This window comes from Salmo salar, chromosome ssa16 (assembly GCF_905237065.1).
Source record: "Salmo salar chromosome ssa16, Ssal_v3.1, whole genome shotgun sequence".
Lineage (NCBI taxonomy): Eukaryota > Metazoa > Chordata > Actinopteri > Salmoniformes > Salmonidae > Salmo > Salmo salar.
In genome coordinates this window covers 82,975,350-82,994,882 of record NC_059457.1, presented here as the reverse complement: position 1 = coordinate 82,994,882, position 19,533 = coordinate 82,975,350, and the positions used below count along the sequence as shown (strand labels likewise).

The 19,533-nt window shown below is 43.5% G+C and overlaps 2 protein-coding genes across 3 annotated transcripts in view; both read left to right on the top strand.

The window, feature by feature from the left end:
• Window positions 1-19,533, top strand: part of LOC106574974 (nectin-4) — a 215,464-nt gene that overhangs the window by 50,647 nt on the left and 145,284 nt on the right. The window lies entirely within an intron of this gene.
• Window positions 1-19,533, top strand: part of LOC106574825 (OX-2 membrane glycoprotein) — a 29,143-nt gene that overhangs the window by 3,429 nt on the left and 6,181 nt on the right. The window contains exon 2 of the mRNA XM_045698204.1: window positions 19,174-19,509. Coding sequence (XP_045554160.1) covers window positions 19,174-19,509 — 336 coding nt within the window. The remainder of the gene's footprint in view (window positions 1-19,173; window positions 19,510-19,533) is intronic.

The window sequence follows — 19,533 nt, the reverse complement described above, 5'->3', positions numbered from 1 at the left end:
TGTCAGTTACTAACCCATACTGCAGTCAGTTACTAACCCATACTGCAGTCAGTTACTAACCCATACTGCAGTCAGTTACTTACCCATACTGCAGTCAGTTACTTACCCATACTGCAGTCAGTTACTAACCCATACTGCTGTCAGTTACTAACCCATACTGCAGTCAGTTACTAACCCATACTGCAGTCAGTTACTAACCCATACTGCAGTCAGTTACTAAGCCATACTGCTGTCAGTTACTAACCCATACTGCAGTCAGTTACTAATCCATACTGCTGTCAGTTACTAACCCATACTGCTGTCAGTTACTAATCCATACTGCTGTCAGTTACTAACCCATACTGCTGTCAGTTACTAACCCATACTGCAGTCAGTTACTAAGTCATACTGCTGTCAGTTACTAACCCATACTGCAGTCAGTTACCAACCCATACTGCTGTCAGTTACTAACCCTTACTGCAGTCAGTTACAAAGCCATACTGCTGTCAGTTACTAACCCATACTGCAGTCAGTTACTAACCCATACTGCAGTCAGTTACTAACCCATACTGCAGTCAGTTACTAACCCATACTGCTGTCAGTTACTTACCCATACTGCTGTCAGTTACTAACCCATACTGCAGTCAGTTACTGACCCATACTGCTGTCAGTTACTAACCCATACTGCAGTCAGTTACTAACCCATACTGCAGTCAGTTACTAACCCATACTGCAGTCAGTTACTAACCCATACTGCAGTCAGTTACTAACTCATACTGCAGTCAGTTACTAACCCATACTGCTGTCAGTTACTAACCCATACTGCTGTCAGTTACTAACCCATACTGCAGTCAGTTACTAAGCCATACTGCTGTCAGTTACTAACCCATACTGCAGTCAGTTACTAACCCATACTGCAGTCAGTTACTAACCCATACTGCTGTCAGTTACTAAGCCATATTGCTGTCAGTTACTAACCCATACTGCTGTCAGTTACTAACCCATACTGCTGTCAGTTACTAACCCATACTGCAGTCAGTTACTAACCCATACTGCAGTCAGTTACTAACCCATACTGCTGTCAGTTACTAACCCATACTGCAGTCAGTTACTAACCCATACTGCAGTCAGTTACTAACCCATACTCCTGTCAGTTACTAACCCATACTGCTGTCAGTTACTAACCCATACTGCAGTCAGTTACTAACCCATACTGCAGTCAGTTACTAACCCATACTGCTGTCAGTTACTAACCCATACTGCTGTCAGTTACTAACCCATACTGCAGTCAGTTACTAACCCATACTGCAGTCAGTTACTAACCCATACTGCAGTCAGTTACTAACTCATACTGCAGTCAGTTACTAACCCATACTGCTGTCAGTTACTAACCCATACTGCTGTCAGTTACTAACCCATACTGCAGTCAGTCACTAACCCATACTGCAGTCAGTTACTAATCCATACTGCTGTCAGTTACTAACCCATACTGCAGTCAGTTACTAATCCATACTGCAGACAGTTACTAACCCATACTGCTGTCAGTTACTAACCCATACTGCTGTCAGTTACTAACCCATACTGCAGTCAGTTACTAACCCATACTGCAGTCAATTACTGCTGTCAGTTACTAACCCATACTGCTGTCAGTTACTAACCCATACTGCTGTCAGTTACTAACCCATACTGCTGTCAGTTACTAACCCATACTACAGTCAGTTACTAACCCATACTGCTGTCAGTTACTAACCCATACTGCTGTCAGTTACAAACCCATACTGCTGTCAGTTACTAACCCATACTGCTGTCAGTTACTAACCCATACTGCAGTCAGTTACTAACCCATACTGCAGTCATTTACTAACCCATACTGCAGTCAGTTACTAACCCATACTGCTGTCAGTTACTAACCCATACTGCAGTCAGTTACTAACCCATACTGCAGTCAGTTACTAAACCATACTGCAGTCAGTTACTAAACCATACTGCAGTCAGTTACTTACCCATACTGCAGTCAGTTACTAAGCCATACTGCTGTCAGTTACTGACCCATACTGCAGTCAGTTACTAACCCATACTGCAGTCAGTTACTAACCCATACTGCTGTCAGTTACTAAACCATACTGCTGTCAGTTACTAACCCATACTGCAGTCAGTTACTAACCCATACTGCAGTCAGTTACTAACCCATACTGCAGTCTGTTACTAACCCATACTGCTGTCAGTTACTAACCCATACTGCAGTCAATTACTAACCCATACTGCAGTCAGTTTCTAACCCATACTGCTGTCAGTTACTAACCCATACTGCTGTCAGTTACTAACCCATACTGCAGTCAGTTACTAACCCATACTGCAGTCAGTTACTAACCCATACTGCAGTCAGTTACTAACCCATACTGCAGTCAGTTACTAACCCATACTGCTGTCAGTTACTAACCCATACTGCAGTCAGTTACTAACCCATACTGCAGTCAGTTACTAAACCATACTGCAGTCAGTTACTTACCCATACTGCAGTCAGTTACTAAGCCATACTGCTGTCAGTTACTAACCCATACTGCAGTCAGTTACTAATCCATACTGCTGTCAGTTACTAACCCATACTGCTGTCAGTTACTAATCCATACTGCTGTCAGTTACTAACCCATACTGCTGTCAGTTACTAACCCATACTGCAGTCAGTTACTAAGTAATACTGCTGTCAGTTACTAACCCATACTGCAGTCAGTTACCAACCCATACTGCTGTCAGTTACTAACCCTTACTGCAGTCAGTTACAAAGCCATACTGCTGTCAGTTACTAACCCATACTGCAGTCAGTTACTAACCCATACTGCAGTCAGTTACTAACCCATACTGCAGTCAGTTACTAACCCATACTGCTGTCAGTTACTTACCCATACTGCTGTCAGTTACTAACCCATACTGCAGTCAGTTACTGACCCATACTGCTGTCAGTTACTAACCCATACTGCAGTCAGTTACTAACCCATACTGCAGTCAGTTACTAACCCATACTGCAGTCAGTTACTAACCCATACTGCAGTCAGTTACTAACCCATACTGCAGTCAGTTACTAACCCATACTGCTGTCAGTTACTAACCCATACTGCAGTCAGTTACTAAGCCATACTGCTGTCAGTTACTAACCCATACTGCAGTCAGTTACTAACCCATACTGCAGTCGGTTACTAACCCATACTGCTGTCAGTTACTAACCCATACTGCTGTCAGTTACTAACCCATACTGCTGTCGGTTACTAACCCATACTGCTGTCAGTTACTAACCCATACTGCAGTCAGTTACTAACCCATACTGCAGTCAGTTACTAACCCATACTGCTGTCAGTTACTAACCCATACTGCAGTCAGTTACTAACCCATACTGCAGTCAGTTACTAACCCATACTCCTGTCAGTTACTAACCCATACTGCTGTCAGTTACTAACCCATACTGCAGTCAGTTACTATCCCATACTGCAGTCAGTTACTAACCCATACTGCTGTCAGTTACTAACCCATACTGCTGTCAGTTACTAACCCATACTGCAGTCAGTTACTAACCCATACTGCAGTCAGTTACTAACCCATACTGCAGTCAGTTACTAACTCATACTGCAGTCAGTTACTAACCCATACTGCTGTCAGTTACTAACCCATACTGCTGTCAGTTACTAACCCATACTGCAGTCAGTCACTAACCCATACTGCAGTCAGTTACTAATCCATACTGCTGTCAGTTACTAACCCATACTGCAGTCAGTTACTAATCCATACTGCAGACAGTTACTAACCCATACTGCTGTCAGTTACTAACCCATACTGCTGTCAGTTACTAACCCATACTGCAGTCAGTTACTAACCCATACTGCAGTCAATTACTGCTGTCAGTTACTAACCCATACTGCTGTCAGTTACTAACCCATACTGCTGTCAGTTACTAACCCATACTGCTGTCAGTTACTAACCCATACTACAGTCAGTTACTAACCCATACTGCTGTCAGTTACTAACCCATACTACAGTCAGTTACAAACCCATACTGCTGTCAGTTACTAACCCATACTGCTGTCAGTTACTAACCCATACTGCAGTCAGTTACTAACCCATACTGCAGTCATTTACTAACCCATACTGCAGTCAGTTACTAACCCATACTGCTGTCAGTTACTAACCCATACTGCAGTCAGTTACTAACCCATACTGCAGTCAGTTACTAAACCATACTGCAGTCAGTTACTAACCCATACTGCAGTCGGTTACTAAGCCATACTGCTGTCAGTTACTGACCCATACTGCAGTCAGTTACTAACCCATACTGCAGTCAGTTACTAACCCATACTGCTGTCAGTTACTAAACCATACTGCTGTCAGTTACTAACCCATACTGCAGTCAGTTACTAACCCATACTGCAGTCAGTTACTAACCCATACTGCAGTCTGTTACTAACCCATACTGCTGTCAGTTACTAACCCATACTGCAGTCAATTACTAACCCATACTGCAGTCAGTTTCTAACCCATACTGCTGTCAGTTACTAACCCATACTGCTGTCAGTTACTAACCCATACTGCAGTCAGTTACTAACCCATACTGCAGTCAGTTACTTACCCATACTGCAGTCAGTTACTTACCCATACTGCAGTCAGTTACTAATCCATACTGCTGTCGGTTACTAACCCATACTGCAGTCAGTTACTAACCCATACTGCAGTCAGTTACTAAACCATACTGCAGTCAGTTACTTACCCATACTGCAGTCAGTTACTAAGCCATACTGCTGTCAGTTACTAACCCATACTGCAGTCAGTTACTAATCCATACTGCTGTCAGTTACTAACCCATACTGCTGTCAGTTACTAATCCATACTGCTGTCAGTTACTAACCCATACTGCTGTCAGTTACTAACCCATACTGCAGTCAGTTACTAAGTCATACTGCTGTCAGTTACTAACCCATACTGCAGTCAGTTACCAACCCATACTGCTGTCAGTTACTAACCCTTACTGCAGTCAGTTACAAAGCCATACTGCTGTCAGTTACTAACCCATACTGCAGTCAGTTACTAACCCATACTGCAGTCAGTTACTAACCCATACTGCAGTCAGTTACTAACCCATACTGCTATCAGTTACTTACCCATACTGCTGTCAGTTACTAACCCATACTGCAGTCAGTTACTGACCCATACTGCTGTCAGTTACTAACCTATACTGCAGTCAGTTACTAACCCATACTGCAGTCAGTTACTAACCCATACTGCAGTCAGTTACTAACCCATACTGCAGTCAGTTACTAACTCATACTGCAGTCAGTTACTAACCCATACTGCTGTCAGTTACTAACCCATACTGCTGTCAGTTACTAACCCATACTGCAGTCAGTTACTAACCCATACTGCTGTCAGTTACTAACCCATACTGCAGTCAGTTACTAACCCATACTGCAGTCAGTTACTAACCCATACTGCTGTCAGTTACTAACCCATACTGCTGTCAGTTACTAACCCATACTGCTGTCAGTTACTAACCCATACTGCTGTCAGTTACTAACCCATACTGCAGTCAGTTACTAACCCATACTGCAGTCAGTTACTAACCCATACTGCTGTCAGTTACTAACCCATACTGCAGTCAGTTACTAACCCATACTGCAGTCAGTTACTAACCCATACTGCTGTCAGTTACTAATCCATACTGCTGTCAGTTACTAACCCATACTGCAGTCAGTTACTAACCCATACTGCTGTCGGTTACTAACCCATACTGCTGTCAGTTACTAACCCATACTGCAGTCAGTTACTAACCCATACTGCAGTCAGTTACTAACCCATACTGCAGTCAGTTACTAACCCATACTGCAGTCAGTTACTAACCCATACTGCTGTCGGTTACTAACCCATACTGCTGTCGGTTACTAACCCATACTGCAGTCAGTTACTAACCCATACTGCAGTCAGTTACTAACCCATACTGCTGTCAGTTACTAACCCATACTGCAGTCAGTTACTAACCCATACTGCAGTCAGTTACTAACCCATACTCCTGTCAGTTACTAACCCATACTGCTGTCAGTTACTAACCCATACTGCAGTCAGTTACTATCCCATACTGCAGTCGGTTACTAACCCATACTGCTGTCGGTTACTAACCCATACTGCTGTCAGTTACTAACCCATACTGCAGTCAGTTACTAACCCATACTGCAGTCAGTTACTAACCCATACTGCAGTCAGTTACTAACTCATACTGCAGTCAGTTACTAACCCATACTGCTGTCAGTTACTAACCCATACTGCTGTCGGTTACTAACCCATACTGCAGTCAGTCACTAACCCATACTGCAGTCAGTTACTAATCCATACTGCTGTCAGTTACTAACCCATACTGCAGTCAGTTACTAATCCATACTGCAGACAGTTACTATCCCATACTGCTGTCAGTTACTAACCCATACTGCTGTCAGTTACTAACCCATACTGCAGTCAGTTACTAACCCATACTGCAGTCAATTACTGCTGTCAGTTACTAACCCATACTGCTGTCAGTTACTAACCCTTACTGCTGTCAGTTACTAACCCATACTGCAGTCAGTTACTAACCCATACTGCAGTCATTTACTAACCCATACTGCAGTCAGTTACTAACCCATACTGCTGTCAGTTACTAACCCATACTGCAGTCAGTTACTAACCCATACTGCAGTCAGTTACTAAACCATACTGCAGTCAGTTACTTACCCATACTGCAGTCAGTTACTAAGCCATACTGCTGTCAGTTACTGACCCATACTGCAGTCAGTTACTAACCCATACTGCAGTCAGTTCCTAACCCATACTGCTGTCAGTTACTAAACCATACTGCTGTCAGTTACTAACCCATACTGCAGTCAGTTACTAACCCATACTGCAGTCAGTTACTAACCCATACTGCAGTCTGTTACTAACCCATACTGCTGTCAGTTACTAACCCATACTGCAGTCAATTACTAACCCATACTGCAGTCAGTTTCTAACCCATACTGCTGTCAGTTACTAACCCATACTGCTGTCAGTTACTAACCCATACTGCAGTCAGTTACTAACCCATACTGCAGTCAGTTACTTACCCATACTGCAGTCAGTTACTTACCCATACTGCAGTCAGTTACTAATCCATACTGCTGTCAGTTACTAACCCATACTGCAGTCAGTTACTAACCCATACTGCAGTCAGTTACTAAACCATACTGCAGTCAGTTACTTACCCATACTGCAGTCAGTTACTAAGCCATACTGCTGTCAGTTACTAACCCATACTGCAGTCAGTTACTAATCCATACTGCTGTCAGTTACTAACCCATACTGCTGTCAGTTACTAATCCATACTGCTGTCAGTTACTAACCCATACTGCTGTCAGTTACTAACCCATACTGCAGTCAGTTACTAAGTCATACTGCTGTCAGTTACTAACCCATACTGCAGTCAGTTACCAACCCATACTGCTGTCAGTTACTAACCCATACTGCAGTCAGTTACAAAGCCATACTGCTGTCAGTTACTAACCCATACTGCAGTCAGTTACTAACCCATACTGCAGTCAGTTACTAACCCATACTGCAGTCAGTTACTAACCCATACTGCTGTCAGTTACTTACCCATACTGCTGTCAGTTACTAACCCATACTGCAGTCAGTTACTGACCCATACTGCTGTCAGTTACTAACCTATACTGCAGTCAGTTACTAACCCATACTGCAGTCAGTTACTAACCCATACTGCAGTCAGTTACTAACCCATACTGCAGTCAGTTACTAACCCATACTGCAGTCAGTTACTAACCCATACTGCTGTCAGTTACTAACCCATACTGCTGTCAGTTACTAACCCATACTGCAGTCAGTTACTAAGCCATACTGCTGTCAGTTACTAACCCATACTGCAGTCAGTTACTAACCCATACTGCAGTCAGTTACTAACCCATACTGCTGTCAGTTACTAAGCCATACTGCTGTCAGTTACTAACCCATACTGCTGTCAGTTACTAACCCATACTGCTGTCAGTTACTAACCCATACTGCAGTCAGTTACTAACCCATACTGCAGTCAGTTACTAACCCATACTGCTGTCAGTTACTAACCCATACTGCAGTCAGTTACTAACCCATACTGCAGTCAGTTACTAACCCATACTGCTGTCAGTTACTAATCCATACTGCTGTCAGTTACTAACCCATACTGCAGTCAGTTACTAACCCATACTGCTGTCAGTTACTAACCCATACTGCCCTCAGTTACTAACCCATACTGCAGTCAGTTACTAACCCATACTGCAGTCAGTTACTAACCCATACTGCAGTCAGTTACTAACCCATACTGCAGTCAGTTACTAACCCATACTGCTGTCAGTTACTAACCCATACTGCTGTCAGTTACTAACCCATACTGCAGTCAGTTACTAACCCATACTGCAGTCAGTTACTAACCCATACTGCTGTCAGTTACTAACCCATACTGCAGTCAGTTACTAACCCATACTGCAGTCAGTTACTAACCCATACTCCTGTCAGTTACTAACCCATACTGCTGTCAGTTACTAACCCATACTGCAGTCAGTTACTATCCCATACTGCAGTCGGTTACTAACCCATACTGCTGTCAGTTACTAACCCATACTGCTGTCAGTTACTAACCCATACTGCAGTCGGTTACTAACCCATACTGCAGTCAGTTACTAACCCATACTGCAGTCAGTTACTAACCCATACTGCAGTCAGTTACTAACCCATACTGCTGTCAGTTACTAACCCATACTGCTGTCAGTTACTAACCCATACTGCAGTCAGTCACTAACCCATACTGCAGTCAGTTACTAACCCATACTGCTGTCAGTTACTAACCCATACTGCAGTCAGTTACTAACCATACTGCAGACAGTTACTATCCCATACTGCTGTCAGTTACTAACCCATACTGCTGTCAGTTACTAACCCATACTGCAGTCAGTTACTAACCCATACTGCAGTCAATTACTGCTGTCAGTTACTAACCCATACTGCTGTCAGTTACTAACCCTTACTGCTGTCAGTTACTAACCCATACTGCTGTCAGTTACTAACCCATACTACAGTCAGTTACTAACCCATACTGCTGTCAGTTACTAACCCATACTGCTGTCAGTTACAAACCCATACTGCTGTCAGTTACTAACCCATACTGCTGTCAGTTACTAACCCATACTGCAGTCAGTTACTAACCCATACTGCAGTCATTTACTAACCCATACTGCAGTCAGTTACTAAACCATACTGCTGTCAGTTACTAACCCATACTGCAGTCAGTTACTAACTCATACTGCAGTCAGTTACTAAACCATACTGCAGTCAGTTACTTACCCATACTGCAGTCAGTTACTAAGCCATACTGCTGTCAGTTACTGACCCATACTGCAGTCAGTTACTAACCCATACTGCAGTCAGTTACTAACCCATACTGCTGTCAGTTACTAACCCATACTGCAGTCAGTTACTAACCCATACTGCAGTCAGTTACTAACCCATACTGCAGTCAGTTACTAACCCATACTGCAGTCTGTTACTAACCCATACTGCTGTCAGTTACTAACCCATACTGCAGTCAGTTACTAACCCATACTGCAGTCAGTTACTAACCCATACTGCTGTCAGTTACTTACCCATACTGCTGTCAGTTACTAACCCATACTGCAGTCAGTTACTAACCCATACTGCAGTCAGTTACTTACCCATACTGCAGTCAGTTACTTACCCATACTGCAGTCAGTTACTAACCCATACTGCTGTCAGTTACTAACCCATACTGCAGTCAGTTACTAACCCATACTGCAGTCAGTTACTAAACCATACTGCAGTCAGTTACTTACCCATACTGCAGTCAGTTACTAAGCCATACTGCTGTCAGTTACTATCCCATACTGCAGTCAGTTACTAATCCATACTGCTGTCAGTTACTAACCCATACTGCTGTCAGTTACTAATCCATACTGCTGTCAGTTACTAACCCATACTGCTGTCAGTTACTAACCCATACTGCAGTCAGTTACTAAGCCATACTGCTGTCAGTTACTAACCCATACTGCAGTCAGTTACAAACCCATACTGCTGTCAGTTACTAACCCATACTGCAGTCAGTTACTAAGCCATACTGCTGTCAGTTACTAACCCATACTGCAGTCAGTTACTAACCCATACTGCAGTCAGTTACTAACCCATACTGCAGTCAGTTACTAACCCATACTGCTGTCAGTTACTAACCCATACTGCTGTCAGTTACTAACCCATACTGCAGTCAGTTAATGACCCATACTGCTGTCAGTTACTAACCCATACTGCAGTCAGTTACTAACCCATACTGCAGTCAGTTACTAACCCATACTGCAGTCAGTTACTAACCCATACTGCAGTCAGTTACTAACCCATACTGCAGTCAGTTACTAACCCATACTGCTGTCAGTTACTAACCCATACTGCTGTCAGTTACTAACCCATACTGCAGTCAGTTACTAAGCCATACTGCTGTCAGTTACTAACCCATACTGCAGTCAGTTACTAACCCATACTGCAGTCAGTTACTAACCCATACTGCTGTCAGTTACTAACCCATACTGCAGTCAGTTACTAACCCATACTGCTGTCAGTTACTAACCCATACTGCTGTCAGTTACTAACCCATACTGCAGTCAGTTACTAACCCATACTGCAGTCAGTTACTAACCCATACTGCTGTCAGTTACTAACCCATACTGCAGTCAGTTACTAACCCATACTGCAGTCAGTTACTAACCCATACTGCTGTCAGTTACTAACCCATACTGCTGTCAGTTACTAACCCATACTGCAGTCAGTTACTAACCCATACTGCAGTCAGTTACTAACCCATACTGCTGTCAGTTACTAACCCATACTGCTGTCAGTTACTAACCCATACTGCAGTCAGTTACTAACCCATACTGCAGTCAGTTACTAACCCATACTGCAGTCAGTTACTAACCCATACTGCAGTCAGTTACTAACCCATACTGCTGTCAGTTACTAACCCATACTGCTGTCAGTTACTAACCCATACTGCAGTCAGTCACTAACCCATACTGCAGTCAGTTACTAATCCATACTGCTGTCAGTTACTAACCCATACTGCAGTCAGTTACTAATCCATACTGCTGTCAGTTACTAACCCATACTGCTGTCAGTTACTAACCCATACTGCTGTCAGTTACTAACCCATACTGCAGTCAGTTACTAAGCCATACTGCTGTCAGTTACTAACCCATACTGCAGTCAGTTACTAACCCATACTGCTGTCAGTTACTAACCCATACTGCTGTCAGTTACTAACCCATACTGCAGTCAGTTACTAAGTCATACTGCTGTCAGTTACTAACCCATACTGCAGTCAGTTACCAACCCATACTGCTGTCAGTTACTAACCCATACTGCAGTCAGTTACAAAGCCATACTGCTGTCAGTTACTAACCCATACTGCAGTCAGTTACTAACCCATACTGCAGTCAGTTACTAACCCATACTGCAGTCAGTTACTAACCCATACTGCTGTCAGTTACTAACCCATACTGCTGTCAGTTACTAACCCATACTGCAGTCAGTTACTGACCCATACTGCTGTCAGTTACTAACCCATACTGCAGTCAGTTACTAACCCATACTGCAGTCAGTTACTAACCCATACTGCAGTCAGTTACTAACCCATACTGCAGTCAGTTACTAACCCATACTGCTGTCAGTTACTAACCCATACTGCAGTCAGTTACTAACCCATACTGCAGTCAGTTACTAACCCATACGGCAGTCAGTTACTAACCCATACTGCAGTCAGTTACTAACCCATACTGCAGTCAGTTACTAACCCATACTGCAGTCAGTTACTAACCCATACTGCAGTCAGTTACTAACCCATACTGCAGTCAGTTACTAACCCATACTGCTGTCAGTTACTAACCCATACTGCTGTCAGTTACTAACCCATACTGCAGTCAGTCACTAACCCATACTGCAGTCAGTTACTAATCCATACTGCTGTCAGTTACAAACCCATACTGCAGTCAGTTACTAATCCATACTGCAGACAGTTACTAACCCATACTGCTGTCAGTTACTAACCCATACTGCTGTCAGTTACTAACCCATACTGCAGTCAGTTACTAACCCATACTGCAGTCAGTTACTGCTGTCAGTTACTAACCCATACTGCTGTCAGTTACTAGCCCATACTGCTGTCAGTTACTAACCCATACTGCTGTCAGTTACAAACCCATACTCCTGTCAGTTACTAACCCATACTGCTGTCAGTTACTAACCCATACTGCAGTCAGTTACTAACCCATACTGCAGTCAGTTACTAACCCATACTGCAGTCATTTACTAACCCATACTGCAGTCAGTTACTAACCCATACTGCTGTCAGTTACTAACCCATACTGCAGTCAGTTACTAACCCATACTGCAGTCAGTTACTAAACCATACTGCAGTCAGTTACTTACCCATACTGCAGTCAGTTACTAAGCCATACTGCTGTCAGTTACTAACCCATACTGCAGTCAGTTACTAATCCATACTGCTGTCAGTTACTAACCCATACTGCTGTCAGTTACTAACCCATACTGCTGTCAGTTACAAACCCATACTCCTGTCAGTTACTAACCCATACTGCTGTCAGTTACTAACCCATACTGCAGTCAGTTACTAACCCATACTGCAGTCAGTTACCAACCCATACTGCTGTCAGTTTACTAACCCATACTGCTAGTCAGTTACTAACCCATACTGCTGTCAGTTACTAACCCATACTGCAGTCAGTTACTAACCCATACTGCAGTCAGTTACTAAACCATACTGCAGTCAGTTACTACCCATACTGCTGTCAGTTACTAACCCATACTGCTGTCGGTTACTAACCCATACTGCAGTCAGTTACTAATCCATACTGCTGTCAGTTACTAACCCATACTGCTGTCAGTTACTAATCCATACTGCTGTCAGTTACTAACCCATACTGCTGTCAGTTACTAACCCATACTGCAGTCAGTTACTAAGTAATACTGCTGTCAGTTACAAAGCCATACTGCTGTCAGTTACTAACCCATACTGCAGTCAGTTACTAACCCATACTGCAGTCAGTTACTAACCCATACTGCAGTCAGTTACTAACCCATACTGCTGTCAGTTACTTACCCATACTGCTGTCAGTTACTAACCCATACTGCAGTCAGTTACTGACCCATACTGCTGTCAGTTACTAACCCATACTGCAGTCAGTTACTAACCCATACTGCAGTCAGTTACTAACCCATACTGCTGTCAGTTTCAAAGCCCCTTCATTCATAATTTCCTCCCAACTAGCATAGATTTCCCTTATAGGTCCAATGCATCATTTTTTTTTTTTTTATCTCAATGTCAAATACCTTCTGGGAAACAATGATATACCTTACTGTGATGGTTTTAAATTAAAATTGTCAAAAATAAACAAAAATGCAATTTCTCAAGAAAGGCTCTGCTAGAGGTGAAGGGGGGTCCAACCTGGTACTAGATAAATGTAGTGTATATTTAGTAACACTTTCTGTGAAGCCCAAATGCATAGTGCATTATACAGCAGTATAAATGGGGTGGTTCAAGCCCCGTATGCTGATTGGCTGACAGCCGTGGTATATCAAACCATATACCATGGGTGTGACATTTATTTTTACTACTCTAATTACGTTGGTAACCAGTTTATAATAGCAATATGGCACCTCAGGTGTTTGTGGTATTTGGCCAATATACCATTGCTAAGAGCTGTATCCAGGCACTCCGCGTTGCGTCGTGCTTAAGAACATCCCTTAGCCGTGGTATATTGGCCATATACCACACCCCCTCGGGCATTATTGATTAATTATACATGTACTCATAATCTGCTAATAATGCAGTACAATCATAGTTATAGACACAAATAAATACTCATTAAGTCTCATAAAGTCTTCTGATGCATTATAATTATAACCATATTAACTTATAATATACAGCAACATACTGCTTCATAACTGCTGGTCACTTTTTCCTCAAGGATCATACAGCATTATAATGACCGTCAGTGTGATGCATTTTTATTTTTATTTTTTTGTCAATGAGCAGCACATCAAATCATATCAAATTTGTATTTGTCACATACACATGGTTAGCAGATGTTAATGCGAGTGTAGCGAAATGCTTGTGTTTCTAGTTCCGACAATGCAGTAATATCTAACCTCACAATTTCACAACAATTACCTTATACACACAAGTGTAAAGGAATGAATAAGAATATGTACACACATTTTTATTTTTTATATGAATGAGTGATGGTGTAGAACGGCATTGGCAGGATGCAGTGGATGGTATAGAGTACAGTATATACATATGAGATGAGTAATGTAAGATATGTAAACATATAAAAGTGGCATTATTTAAAGTGGCTAGTGATACATTACATCAAGATGGCAAGATGCAGTAGATGGTATAGAGTACAGTATATGCATATGAGATGAGTAATGTAGGGTATGTAAACATATAAAGTGGCATTGTTTAAAGTGGCTGGTGATACATTACATCAAGATGGCAAGATGCAGTAGATGGTATAGAGTACAGTATATACATATGAGATAAGTAATGTAGGGTATGTAAACATTATATGAAGTGGCATTGTTTAAAGTGGCTGGTGATACATTTATTACATACATTTTTCCATTATTAAAGTGGCTGGAGTTGAGTCAGTATGTTTGCAGCAGCCACTCAATGTTAGTGATGCTGTTTAACAGTCTGATGGCCTTGAGAAAGAAGCTGTTTTTCAGTCTCTCGGTTCCAGCTTTGATGAACCTGTACTGACCTCACCTTCTGGATGATAGCGGGTTGAACAGGCAGTGGCTCGGGTGGTTGCTGTCCTTGATGATCTTTTTGGCCTTCCTGTGACATCGGTTGGTGTAGGTGTCCTGGAGGGCAGGTAGTTTGCCCCCGGTGATGCGTTGTGCAGACCTCACTACCCTCTAGGAGAGCCTTACGGTTGTGGGCGGAGCAGCTGCCGTACCAGGCGGTGATACAGCCTGACAGGATGCTCTCGATTGTGCATCTGTTAAAGTTTGAGTGTTTTTGGTGACAAGCCGAATTTCTTCAGCCTCCTGAGGTTGAAGAGGTGCTGCTGCGCCTTCTTCACCACGCTGTCTGTGTGGGTGGACCATTTCAGTTTGTCCGTGATGTGTACACCGTGTGTTATAGCATACTTATTAGCCACTATATCAGTGGGTACTCAACTACTATTTGAGAAGGTCCAGTCACACAACTTTCCGAGGTGACAAAGGTCCAGATGGATATTGTAATATATCGGCATAGAAACAAACCCCAACCTCACAACCCAAACTGTTCAAACTTTTCACACCCCTCTTGTTGGTTTAGAGAACATTTTGCAGTTTCTAAGCTAATTTCCTGCAAATTCAACACATTTTGCCATGTCTTATGTGTGTTCATATGATACTTGTGGTGATTCATTTCTTTACTATCAAATGAGGAGAGACAAACTTATCACACAAGTCAGAGTTATACTTAAACTAAATCTTTAATCACTTATTAATAAGGGAGCAGGTCAATACAACACACACAAAGTGAATCGATTGAGTGCTCTATGATAATGATGGCTGGTCGACGATTCACGATCAAATGATTCGTTGAGAGCCCCGAGACAAAAGTACAAAGATCTTTTATAGCCAAGATACACCCTTTTCAACCTACATGACAAACAACAGATATATAGAATGGGTCACAAGGTTAAGATGTGTATGAAAGATATCTATAAAGCATAGCAGACAGTATCTGCTGTGTCAACAGTTTTCATTGTATAGACCAGTGTCTGGCCCTCCGACTCCAAACTGGAACCATCTCTCCCTGGTACGGTATAGAACAGAAACATTAACTCATGCTCTGGAATGCTCTTTAGGTTTTGATCACCCAAAAGACATCGTAAATCTCCTGTCAGTGTTATCTCCCAGAGGCCCATCCTCAGTAGAACACACACACAATAGTTAACAGAATACTCTATTCTGTTGCATAAAACAACCATTTGATGCAATAAAAGTATTATAACATAATCTTGCAATTTTGCCACCATATACTGTACCTGAGTGATTCAACAAAATCACTGTGGGGCCCCTTGGGGGTCGAGGCCCCTGGTCACTTAATCTGGACATGACAACTACAAGATGGCAATCAAACAAGCTAAGCGTCAGTATAAAGACAAAGTAGAGTTGCAATTCAACGGCTCAGACACGAGAGGTATGTGGCAGGGTCTACAGTCAATCACGGACTACAAAAGGAAAACTAGCCCCGTCGCGGACCACGATGTCTTGCTCCCAGACAAACTAAACAACTTTTTTGCTCGCTTTGAGGACAATACAGTGCCACTGACACGGCCCGCTACCAAAACCTGCAGGCTCTCCTTCACTGCAGCCAGCGTGAGTAAAACATCTAAACGTGTTAACTCTCGCAAGGCTGCCGGCCCAGACGGCATCCCCAGCCGCGTCCTCCCAGCATGCGCAGACCAGCTGGCTGGTGTGTTTACGGACATATTCAATCAATCCTTATCCCAGTCTGCTGTCCCCACATGCTTCAAGAGGGCCACCATTGTTCCTGTTCCCAAGAAAGCTAAGGTAACTGAGCTAACTCACTCACTTCTGTCATCATCAAGTGCTTTGAGAGACTAGTCAAGGACCATATCACCTCCACCCTACCTGACACCCTAGACCCACTCCAATTTGCTTACTGCCCCAGTAGGTCCACAGACGACACAATCGCAATCACACTGCACACTGCCCTAACCCATCTGGACAAGATGAATACCTATGTAAGAATGCTGTTCATCGACTACAGCTCAGCATTTCACACCATAGTACCCTCCAAACTCGTCATTAAGCTCGAGACCCTGGGTCTCAACCCCCCCCTGTGCAACTGGGTTCTGGACTTCCTGACGGGCCGCCCCCAGGCGGTGAGGGTAGGTAACAACATCTCCACCCCGCTGATCCTCAACACTGGGTCCCCACAAGGGTGCGTTCTCAGCCCTCTCCTGTACTCCCTGTTCACCCACGACTGCGTGGCCATGCACACCTCCAACTCAATCATCAAGTTTGCAGACGACACTACAGTGGTAGGCTTGATTACCAACAACGACGAGACAGCCTACAGGGAGGAGGTGAGGGCCCTCAGAGTGTGGTGTCAGGAAAATAACCTCACACTCAATGTCAACAAAACAAAGGAGATGATCGTGGACTTCAGGAAACAGCAGAGGGAGCAGCCCCCTATCTACATTGACGGGACAGAGGGTGGAGAAAGTGGAAAGGTTTAAGTTCCACGGCGTACACATCACGGACAAACTGAAATGGTCCACCCACACAGACAGCGTGGTGAAGAAGGCGCAGCAGCGCCTCTTCAACCTCAGGAGGCTGAAGAAATTTGGCTTGTCTCCAAAAACTGCCTGGTACGGCAACTGGTATGGCAACTGCTCCGCCCATAACCGTAAGGCTCTCCAGAGGGTGGTGCGGTCTGCACAACGCATCACCGGGGGCAAACTACCTGCCCTCCAGGACACCTACACCACCCGATGTCACAGGAAGGCCAAAAAGATCATCAAGGACAACAACCACCCGAGCCACTGCCTGTTCACCCCGCTACCATCCAGAAGGCGAGGTCAGTACAGGTGCATCAAAGCTGGAACCGAGAGACTGAAAAACAGCTTCTTTCTCAAGGCCATCAGACTGTTAAAACAGCATCACTAACATTGAGTGGCTGCTGCCAACATACTGACTCATCTCTAGCCACTTTAATAATGAAAAACGTATGTAATAAATGTATCACCAGCCACTTTAAACAATGCCACTTTATATAATGTTTACATAACCTACATTACTCATCTCATATGTATATACTGTACTCTATACCATCTACTGCATCTTGCCTATGCCCTTCGGCCATCGCTCATTCATATATCTTTATGTACATATTCTTATTCATTTCTTTACACTTGTGTGTATAAGGTAGTTGTTGTGAAATTGTTAGATTACTTGTTAGATATTACTGCATGGTCGGAACTAGAAGCACAAGCATTTCGCTACACTCGCATTAACATCTGCTAACCATGTGTATGTGACAAATAAAATTTGATTTGATGTAGATAGGTAAGTTAGCCTAACTTACCTATCTAGCTGACTTGGGCTAGTAGTTGATCAACTGGATATTTCTGACAGGTTAGAAATAGCTCTGTCAGGGAATGACATAAGAGGAAAACTGCCCGTGCACTACCATATTTTAAAAGTGTACCTTGTTGATTCTACTATTGCAGCTATCAACAGCAGTAAGTTGAAAACCTGACTGAGTTCCTAAAAAGATCTTGGGACCCAGCGGTCCGTATTAACCCCGTTCTAGGTGTGGATCTGGACTGCGGTCCGTATTAACCCCGTTCTAGGTGTGGATCTGGACTGCGGTCCGTATTGACCCTCGTTCTAGGTGTGGATCCCGACCGCGGTCCGTATTGACCCCGTTCTAGGTGTGGATCCCGACCGCGGTCCGTATTGACCCCGTTCTAGGTGTGGATCTGGACCGCGGTCCGTATTGACCCCGTTCTAGGTGTGGATCCCGACCGCGGTCCGTATTGACCCCGTTCTAGGTGTGGATCCCGACCGCGGTCCGTATTGACCCCGTTCTAGGTGTGGATCCCGACCGCGGTCCGTATTGACCCCGTTCTAGGTGTGGATCCCGACCGCGGTCCGTATTGACCCTGTTCTAGTTACGGATCTGGACACTCTTCTTTATTCAAACAGTTGCACAACACAACGCTACACTACGCATCGCAACACAACGCTACACAAAACAACACTACACAAATGACTACACAAATTGCCTCAAAGTCATACAATTGGCAATTTGTCCCTCCTACACATTGTATTAACATAAATAGTCAATAACAGAAAAAGGCAAAGCCCTGTGCGACAAAATCTATAAATATATATATTTTTAGCTGGCGCTTTCCTCCAAAGCGACTTACATTTTTTTTTTGAATATGGGAATCAAACCCACAACGACACGTCAGGCTCTATCAACTGAGTGTTTGTGTGTGAGTTTGTAATGTAGTAAGTACTAAGTAGTGTGTAACTGTCTTCATGCAGGGCTCTCTCATCTGGTGAGAACACAGCAGGTTGTCACAGCAACCCTGGGAGAAGATGCAGTCTTAACCTGTGAGCTCATGACACCCAAAGACGTGCGGCAAGTCACCTGGCAAAAAGTGACAACAGAGACGAATGAAAATGTGGCCACTTACAGCAAACGAGGTCCCGATGTCAACCTACCTTTTCAAGGGAAAGTGGAGTTTGAAGACGAGGGACTGCAGAACTGTTCTATTGTCATCAGAGGAGTGTCAAGAGGAGACGAGTCCTGCTACAAGTGTCTGTTTAACACCTTTCCAGATGGACCTATCAGTGGAACGACCTGCCTCCATGTTAATGGTAAAATCTTATTGCATAATGTAA